Source organism: Homarus americanus, unplaced genomic scaffold (assembly GCF_018991925.1).
Source record: "Homarus americanus isolate GMGI-L3 unplaced genomic scaffold, GMGI_Hamer_2.0 scaffold24922, whole genome shotgun sequence".
Lineage (NCBI taxonomy): Eukaryota > Metazoa > Arthropoda > Malacostraca > Decapoda > Nephropidae > Homarus > Homarus americanus.
The window spans coordinates 3,218,831-3,229,359 of NW_024722610.1; the positions used below are offsets into that span (position 1 = coordinate 3,218,831).

The following is a 10,529-nucleotide window of genomic DNA, read 5'->3' on the forward strand; positions in this document are numbered from 1 at the left end:
GAAGGCTTTAGAGATCCCGAATATACAAAAAAAATGTGTTGACAAATGATCACGACAGAATTAGCCATAAATTGCTATTAAAACGAATTAAACACGATATTAAAGGTTTTGAGTTTTGTTCTAAATATTTACAATGTTTTTGTTCGCCATTGTTGTAGTTTTAGTAATATATCGTTGTTATTGACACATATAAAATAGGAATATAAAGATAATTGTAAATGTTTTGTGTTGGCCATTTAGAAATATATTGTTACTGGGATAATATGTCATGAGTGACAGGTAGCCAATAAGTAACTGAGGCTGTTGAACGTTTTGTTTACCTCTGCGAAAACCGTATTTGAGATTTCCATACGAAGCAGACCACAACAACCAACGTAACCTAAGTTAACAACCTAACTAAAACTAACCTAACCTAACTTAACATCCTAACTAAAGCTAACCTAACCTAACTTAAAATCCTAACTAAAGCTAACCTAACCTAACTTAAAATCCTAACTAAAACTAACCTAACCTAACTTAACATCCTAACTAAAGCTAACCTAACCTATTTTAACCTGCCTGTAACTAAAGCTAACCTAAACTACCCTAACTTAATTGAACAACTTAGCGAAATCAAAACTAACCTAATCTAAATAAACCTCACATAACCTAACCTAGGATAGTTGTGGTTAGGTTAGGTTAATTATTCTAAGCCTCGTAAATGATTCTCACAGTCGCACCATCAAATTTTAATTCAGTATATAACAAGACAAAACACTGTAGCAAATACTGTGTTGAAAGATAAACAGAAATAAGGCCGCGGAACAAGACTGAAAAACTTCAACATAATTCCTTTTTACAACCGACGTAAACATTGGAGGCCAGACACAGGGGAGGACAAGTGTAGTGTACGTACATGGCATGACAGTCACTCACTCCCAGACAACGTTCATGGCAACGTTTGGTGTTTACCTCGGCTGTTACCTGTGTGTCAGTGCGCCCACGGGAGTGCTCAAGAAACTGCTGTGTTTGTCGTGGGGCAGTGTGGCCGTGAGTGGTGATAATGGGTTTTTTTTTTTCTAGGAGGTAACTTTCGCGTATTATTATTATTATTATCATTATTATTATTATTATTATTATTATTATCATTATCATTATTATTATTATTATTATTATTATTATTATTATTATTATTGTTATTATTGTTATTGTTATTGTTGTTGTTGTTGTTGTTGTTGTCGTTGTCGTCGTCATATTTTTCAATTTTTTTCAGGTATATTCATTGCTGTTTAGTACTACTTCCTGCATACTTATTTACAGTTCATTAAAATAACAGTGATTTTTACCCCATAGGAATACTAGTAGTTACATTGACACTATATAATCCTCAAGATATATAATAAATTTCTCAAGATACATATATAGTCACACACACACACACACACACACACACACACACACACAGTCTGTCTCTATCTCTCTCTCCTCTTATTCAAAGTCGTTGATTCTCACTCACTGCTGTAACAGATATGCTCACAGTTCTGGTGCCCCCTACTACATACAACACAGCTTCGGAATATTTCCATACGGTTCACCTCTATCACTTAATTCGTTCCCTCTGCCACCCACGAGCAGCCCGGCCGTCCCCATAAAGCGCTCGACACCTGGTTCTCTGATCATACACAAACACGAGTTCTTTATGGATCTCTTCCTCAGTTCTGTAGAGTCTTTTCTTCACCCTCTACCTCACCCTCTCTCATCCCTCTCCTTATACCTCCCTCATTCCCTTCTTCTACCTCCCTTATCCCCCTTCTTATACTTCCCTTATCCCCTTCTTCCACCTCCCTTATCTCCTTCCTTTTACCTCCCTCATCCCCCCCTACCTTCCTTATCCCTTCCTTCTACCTCCCTTATCCCCCTTCTTCTACCTCCCTCATGTCCCTCGCGTTACCTCCCTCACCCCTTCTACCTCCCTCATCCCCTTCTTCTCTCTCCCTCATCCCCCTTCCTTCTACCTCCCTCATTCCCCTCCTACCTCCCTCACCCTCTCCTTCTTCGCCTTCCCTTCTCTAAATCCTTCCTCCCATTTCGGAAATATATATATATTTTTTTTAATAATTTCTTCCTCATTTTTTCAATTATATATGGAGCTCCAGTCCCTCTCACAAATTACACTAATCTAATCTAACCTAATTATACTGACCTGACCTGACCTAACCCAACCTAATGCAATCTGACCTGACCCAACCCAACGCAACCTTGCACAGATATTTTAGATAATGTACAGACTCAGCTCTTCTCACACAGTTAAGTAAATACTGCCACCTCTCTTGTTTATGGGGGTAGTAACCAACCCTCATGTGAATATATAAACGCCATGGTAGTATTGTCTATCAAGAGGGTAAGATTATCTCCCCCTAGTAAATCACAGTGTTAATAATAATATGTTTTCATTTTTTTTATATTGACTATTTATGTTTCTATTCTTGTAAGATATATTGTCAAGAGCTTCCACCCACCAGTAATTGTGTAGTATTATAACACAGAGATTGACATGGTGTATAATGTCTTCACTTTATATACAGTTAGTGACAAGTAATAATGGGGTAATTTCCTTGTTTATAATATACTATTTTTTTTAAACATTATTTGATATGAACACAAAAATTTCTTTTTGGTTAAAAGTTGTTGCCTTTGTTAGAAACTAAGGAAGCATTGGTACTGAAATATCCTGACACCTGAAGTAACCAAACACAGTTACTTAGACACAGTAAATATCACACACACACACACACACTTGTATATTTATTCAGCATCAGTATTGTATCACTCGAAAGAGGGATGGGAGAGGGTGGCTAAGCTCTGAAAACCTATGTGCTGGATTTGGTGCCCCCAGTCAATTAGTATGTTTTTAATATATGTGTCCCCTCGCCTAGTTGGTATTACCTGTCTTTGATACCTGGTGACCAATTAGCGGCCACTTTACAGGTAAGCCGGGGGTTGCGGGCTGGAACATAGTTGGAGTTTCATCCTGTGTTGTAAAGTATAAATAACAATTAGGGCTAGACGGCAGGTGTGTAGGTGCAGGTGTGTTTATATATAACGACTAACGTGAGTCTATACAAATTTATACAAAACATACGTATATATACTAGTGTAATCCATGCACACGTGACTACATATCTACACAATATACTGTAAAAAGTATTCCTACTACACAACACAATACATAATTGCCTTCACACCCATAAAACAAAAGCCTTCTATCATGGTCTGCTCTACCTCATGTCTCCATCTGTAGCTGTTGTATCTGTCACTCCCACAACTAAACTAATCCTACACTCTTTGACCTCTTAACACTCTGAAAATTAACAGCGTCCTCTCCTCCAAACTCTCAACCTCTCCTCCAAACACTCAAACACTCGGCTTAAATTATCATCTTTGGCGATTTCAATGTACACAGTACTCCCTGGCTCACCCACTCCCCTTGGACAAATACACAGGGATTCGAGGTAGAAAGCTCTTACATTATGATTGGTCTCACTCAACTAGTCACTGAACCAAACACGAATCCCTAACATAACAAATATTTAAACTTCTTTCCACGACACCTTCAGACCCTTCTACTTGTACTGTATCGTATCTGAAGGGTTCATCTGTTTATCTGTGTCGTGTTGGTCTCTTTCCTCCTGCCTCAAGTTCCCCCCTCCCCCCCACACACACACACATACTCTATTGTGTACCTGACTGCGATGGTTATGATAGGAAATTTTAACATGGGTCAAACCACTTCTCCTGACTCTGCTGACACTACTCACCATGACATAGAACTTTTCATTTTTCATTCTACTCTGACAGAGAAACCCGAGTCACCTCCCTCCCTGGTTCAACTTTTCACTGTTAAAAGAGCAATTGAGTACACACGAGCCTCCTGTAGACTGTAAACATCACTATCAACAAGTCCCCACCCCCTCCCCCTACCCCTCCCCTCCCTACCCCTCCCCCTCCCCGTCTCTCTGGACATTAGACAACTCCTTTCCCACAGCAACTTCTCTTAACCCACCCGTCCTAAGCCACCAAGAGCCATCACAGCACAAGATAAACCCTAACCATTGAAATTGTATGTTTACCTTCTAAAGAATTCAACCCTTAGTCTCCCTAGATCCAGGTAACAACATCTAAATACTTTTTCCAGTGTCATTTATCTTGTAATATCACCTAAATCCTATACCAGTCTAGTGTTTTATCCTATCTGGTTCCTTTATCAGTCTAATTTTTTTTTTCCTCTTTTACACCAAGACACAAAACAATGCCTCCAGCACCTGATGATGTCCCGCGCCTCATTGTTAACACCAGGTCGTTGTCTTCATGAACTGATACACGAATATTTTACGAGGTGTGGATTTTTATTTTTTATTTTTAATTCAGTGAGACTTAACTGAAGCACTGGCCAAGGAACTCATATTTGGGAATTCTCAGAGTCGCATAATAATTGAAACATTCCTCCTCCTCCTCCTCCTCCTGCTCCTGCTCCTCCTCCTCCTCCTCCTGCTGCCTCATAATGTTGACTTGATGAAGGCCGTGCGCTGCCCTCACTAATCCAGCCAAAAAAATGTATATCCTTAAAAAAAATAAAAAAAAATTGGTAAAAACAATAGTACCCGATTTAAAGGCTTTTGTATTTATAAGTATCTACAAAAAAGTTAACAGAAGACTTATACTTTTAATATTTCAATGCCATTTGTTTGGTGAACAAAAAAAAATCAGCTTTCAATTAAAATTCGAATATAAAAAGTTTCGATCCGCTCATCTTAACATTTTGTGTTTTAAATATAACCAATTTCTGTTTGGTTAAATGCCTCATCGACCACTTAGTAAAATCTGGACCAGAGAGAAACATTCACACATTAACCCTTCTCCTTCTTTCTCCTACACCTACTGCTCCTTATCACTCCACCCCCTTCTTCTCCACTCCTTCCCCTTCCCTTCCCCCCTTCCCCTGTCCCCTTCCCTCCTCTCTATTCTGTGTCCTCCTTATCTCTCGTCACCCCTCCCCTCTCTCTTTCCCTCTCTTCCTCTTCTCTTCTCCTCTCTCCCTTCACCTCTCCTTCTGCTCCACTCTCCCCTCTCTCTTCCATGTCCCTCTTTTACCCCCTTCCCAACTCCCTCTTCCACTTCTCTCCTCATTCTCTCTCTTCTCCCTACATCTCCTTGTCCTCCCCTCCCCACTTCTCTCTCCTCTCCCTCCATACTCTCCTCTCACTTCTCTCCCCTCTCCCTTCCCTCTCTCCTCTCTCTCCTCCCCTCTCTCTCCCCCTTCCCCTCCCCTCCCCTAGCCCTGGACCAGAGAATTAATTAAAGGAACAGAACACACTACACGCCTCCAGGGTGTTCTATCTACCACAAGAGAGAAGAAAATGCTAAGAAATTTCGTATCTTTACTACATTAGTGGTCTGAGGTGCAGCCCTGATCCTGCCTGTTGAGGGGGGAGGGAGGGGGGGAACGTAACTCGGTGGGGACGTTTGGGGTGGTGGAGGAAAATGGGGAGGGAGGAGAGTAGCTAGGTGGGAAGGTAGAGAGGATTAGGGAGTAAGATAAGAGAGAGAAGAGGTGAGAAAGTAGGGGGAGGAGGAGGGTGATGCTCATACAGTTATATATACTGTGTCTCTCTCTCTCTCTCTCTCTCTCTCTCTCTCTCTCTCTCTCTCTCTCTCTCTCTCTCTCTCTCTCTCTCTCTCTCTCTCTCTCTCAACACCACTGAGACCAACTTACCTAAGAATCCACAATCTCATCTCAACGCCTCTGTTATAACTTTCAAGAGTGAGAGGGAAGGTTAGTGAAAGAGAGAGTCTGAGTGGGTATATGAGAGGGTAAGAGCGAGTAAGTGGATGAGGGAGTAAGAGAGAAGTTGAGAACGTGTGAGAGTGAGAGAGAAGATGAGAGTGAGAGGTGAGAGAGAGAGGATGGGAAAGAGAGAGGATGAGAGAGTGAGTGAGAGAGAGGATAAGAGAATGAGTGAGAGAGAGGGAGAGGCTGGGAGAGCGAGTGAGCAAGTGAGAGGGTGAGTGAGTGAAAGGGTGGAAGACGTGTATTATGCACTGTAAAGGAGAAGGAAGGAAGGAAGGAAGGAAGGAAAAGTGGGGAGATTAGGAAGAAGAGGGAGGATAATTGGGGTGTTTGTGGGGGTGATGGCGATAGCAAAGGAGGTATTGGGATAGAGGTTTAAATATTTCTCCGACAAATTCTATCCTTGACTGCCGGCGTAAGAAAATAGAACAATCTATCCTCAACTCCATCCCCCGCTTTATATTCTATCCACGAATAGTTTAAAAAAATAATTAACCATTGTATTGTCAGTTCCCACCTTGTTCTTGTTGTTCTTGTTCTTGTTCTTCGTCCTTCTTCTTTCTTCCTTGTTGTTGTTGTTGTTCTTCTTCTTCAATGCAAATAAGCTTCTTTTCTATATTAGATAAGTGACTCTGTGCAGCTTCCACAGTCAAGACCCAACCTAAACCAGTCAAGACCCAACCTAAACCAAGCCTCTCACAGCATCGACATCACCAATGCAAAACGCTGACTCCGATTTTCCGGGTCCTTTAGTTCAGCTATGAGTCGCCACTACGCTAGATGTAGTCATATTGTTTACTGTACAAATATTACCTACTGGGTCTTGTAGCAAACTGTTGACTTAGATTGAATACGCATCCTTGGGTGTTGTTGACTTAGATTGAATACGCATCTGTTTTTTGTTGTTTTTGTGAGTTTGTGTGTGTGTGTGGGTGGGGGTGAGTGTGTGTGTGTGTGTGTGTGTGTGTGTGTGTGTGTGTGTGTGTGTGTGTGTGTGTGTGTGTGTGTGTGTGTGTGTGTGTGTGTGTGTGTGTGTGTGTTCTAAAGCCCATGAGAACGCCGCACGTGTGAGGTTAAAAGGTTGATGTCACCCCATGTAACCCAATAACCTAACCATCCACTACTTTCCTTCAGTTACATCATCTTAACCCACGACAAAACCAGGTGAACTGTTTTATATATACACACATACACATATATACATTTTAAGACGTTATACATATACCTATAAATATACATATACCTTAAAGACGTTATTAATTTACACTACCTCAAGACATAACAGAATCTTGGGCCGTTCTTAAGATTCCATGTGTACAATATACTGTATTAAAAAAAGAGTGTTTCTTATATAGTATGGAAGTTGTAATTAAACTGACGTGGGCAAGAGAGGGGAGAGTGGATGAGGTGAGGTAAAATATCCAGTTACTCGGTGTTAATTAACTCCTCTTATATAAATTCATGACATACATAATATATATACATTATACATAGCACATTGTATATAGTGATATGACAAGGTTTTAACACCCCATCAGATATGACTAAGTAAACAGCCACCAGACATGATTAAGTAAACAGCCACCAGACATGACCACGTAAACAAGTCATCCCTAAAGAGTTAACAAAATCTACATAAGATCACGACATGTTAGGGAAAGTTATTAAAGAAAATTCCATCAGGCTGGCACACACACACACACACACACACACACACACACACACACACACACACACACACACACACACACACATACATAAACACCTACACATAACACGCCATCTTATCTCTCCTATAACTCCTAGAACAAAGAGTCTCAGTGTAAGTACAGCGCCATATTAACCATGAACTCTTACCTTATTGTCTTTTTAATATAACAAAACACTTCCCCCAAAAAATAAATAATGATAAAATAATAATAATAATAATAATAATAATAATAATAATAATAATAATAATAATAATAATAATAATAATAATAATAATAATAATAATAATAATATAAGTACAAATTCCATACATTATTTAGAAATCAAGGTCTAGGAATACAAATTATTGCTTATTTGAACAACTTAACTAAATGAGTAAAAAAAATGGATGAAAAAATAACGTAAGTATCTTTTTTTTAAGAATCCAGAAGCCGTACAATAGACAGCGCTAAGTTACTGTCAAGAGGTTTATATCAGTGGTTCTTAACCTTTTTACTACCACGCCCACTCTAGGAATTGGTCCTTCCCTCCACGCCCCCCTTGCATCTATGAATAAATTCCCTGCCAGATTTAAAAAAAAATGAAAAATAATGTGTTTTTAGTCTTTTTATTGAGTATAAATTAGTGAGATACTTGACACTGCTTCTTAGCTACTAGATCTTGAATGCGTGGTTGAATGCCAGAGAGTGCATAACGTAAATCCCCTTCAACGTTCAGCCTGTTTCTGTATTTGGTCTTGACAGCAACGAGCGTGGAAAATGCAGCTTCACAAAGATACGTGGATCCGAACATAGTTAGAATCCGAAGAGCCTGATGTGAGATCAGAGGGTAAACAGGAAGGTAATTGACCCAGAACGTCTCAAGATCCAGTTCTTTGAAGTCTTCCTTAGCTGTGGATTCAACTCAAGAAACACCTCTTGCACTTCATCCGAAACATCAGCTACTTTACATTGAAATGGGTTCCTGATGAATTTCCAGGCTTCACGCTTCTCATCTATCTCTGGGAAGTATCTGATGAATTCTGTTTTCAAGTCAGTTAGATGAGTGATTATTTGTTTCTTTAACTCAGAATCAAGGTTACCGTGAATGAGCAGAATCCAAGTTACTAAAACTGGCTGTATTTCCCTGCTGAATTCGACCCTTCCAGAGGTCGAGTTTGGCCATGAAGGTTCGAATGGTGTCGTGGTGCATGATGATGTTGATGTTTTTCCCTTGTAGTTTAAGGTTGAGAGCATTCAACGCTTCGAAGATGTCCACCAGGTAAGCTAGAGATAGCTGAAAGCCTTCAGACTGGAACTTGTCATGGAGATCTGCCTTCTGCTTCGAATCAAGAAATATTGCTACTTCTTCTCGTAGTTCATAAAGCCGTCCAAGCATGTTCCCCTTTGATAGCCATCGTACGTTCGTGTGAAAAAGCAAGGTTTCATGTTCAGATTCCATATCCTTACACAGCAGTTTGAAGAGACGACTGTTTAAGGCTCCAGCTTTGATAAAGTTGACTACCTTGATAGCCACGTTCAGGACATCCTTCATTTCAGCAGGTAAAGTTCTGGATACTAAGGATTCACGATGAAGTATGCGGTGTGTACCTACAACAGACGGATTTTTTTTCTTTCACCATTGTAATGAATCCAGACTGCAGACCAAGAATGGCTGGAGCTCCATCAGTGCACACCCCTACCAGCGAGTCCCACGAAAGTTGGTTTTCCTGAAAGAAGTTTGATACATCATGAAAAATAGCTGCTGCTGTTGTACAACTTTCCATGGGGTGACAGAACAGCATTTCCTCTTTTACACTGTTGCCTGACACGAAGCAAGCATACATCAGTAGCTGAGAACACTGAGCGATGTCAGCCGTTTCGTCACACTGGATGGCAAAAACAGGAGAATCTCTTACTTGGTCGAGAATTTGATCTTTGATGTCTTGAGACAATTCATCGATCCTTCCCTTGACTGAATCGTTTGATAGTGAAATTTGGGAAAGCTTGTTTGCACTATCTTTCCCCAGAACGAGTTCTGCTGCACGGAGTATGCTTGGTTTTATGAGAAACTCTCCGATGTTTTGGCTCTTCTTGCTCTTTGCAATCAACATGGCGATCTCATAGGAAGCCTCAACAACCTTAGAAGTTTGTTGTCGAAATGCCCTACTGCCGTCCAACTTAACTTGCTTCAAGGAGTGTCTTTTTGTTTCAAAGAATGCCTTGAGCTTGTCAGCTAGAACAGGATGTGTTGTCCTCAAGTGGCGTTCCAAGCGAAAGGGCCGCATTCCATCATTGCTCCGAGTCTTGTAACACATCACACACTGAGGGACCTCTGTGTCACCCTTTTGGAGAGACACGAATCCAGTTCGAATATATTCGTTAAGATACTTCCGCTTCTTTGCACTCATTGCGAATTATTTGATGTGCAGTGGACAACACAAATCTGTGAACAAAACATAAGGCACGTGTAAGGTAAGATAAACATCACCACGTGCTCATGAACACCACAACATCATGACAATCACAACCACATGATCAATAACAAGCATATGATCGTAAAGTTCGTAAACACTACAAGTGACTACAATCATACATGATCATAAACACCACCACATAATTATTAAGTAAATATTAACAAACACCACAACATTATAGTAAACACATCATGATCATAAACACATGATTATTAAGAAACAAATCAATATCATCATAAATACAACTCTACCATAACCACCTGTTACCACCACATGATTTTTAGCACCACCAACTTCTGATAAAATACAAATGGAATTCAAAACTTGCGAATAACCAACAGAGCAACACATACGTGTTCACAATTCATCAATAAACTTATGGCTGCTTACTATTTTTAGGTAAATATAACAACTGGGATAAAACACACACACAGCCTTAACTGAATAAATGTGAGAGAAGAAGAATTATTGCCACGGACGTGTGCAGAAGACTGGGAGAGAACGGGGCTCACCAGTCACCAACGAGCAGTATACAGG

At 40.2% G+C, this 10,529-nt stretch overlaps 1 protein-coding gene across 1 annotated transcript; it reads right to left on the reverse strand.

Moving 5' to 3' along the window:
* Positions 1 to 2,657: 2,657 nt before the first annotated feature.
* LOC121862962 (SCAN domain-containing protein 3-like) lies at positions 2,658 to 9,926 on the reverse strand. Its single transcript, XM_042361416.1, has 3 exons — positions 9,435 to 9,926; positions 2,939 to 3,010; positions 2,658 to 2,717 (listed from the first exon to the last, which is right to left on the reverse strand). The coding sequence occupies exons 1-3, from the start codon at positions 9,924 to 9,926 to the stop codon at positions 2,658 to 2,660; spliced, it is 624 nt and encodes a 207-aa protein (XP_042217350.1).
* Between the last annotated feature and the right edge of the window lie 603 nt (positions 9,927 to 10,529).

Coding starts and splice junctions, on each gene's coding strand:
- LOC121862962 (XM_042361416.1), bottom strand. CDS start 9,926: ATGAGTGCAAAGAAGCGGAAGTATCTTAACGAATATATTCGAACTGGA. Junction 3,011..9,434: donor AAGATCAAATTCTCGACCAA/GTAAGAGATTCT, acceptor TTTACAACACAG/GATGAAACTCCAACTATGTT. Junction 2,718..2,938: donor GGCCGCTAATTGGTCACCAG/GTATCAAAGACA, acceptor TGGTTACTTCAG/GTGTCAGGATATTTCAGTAC.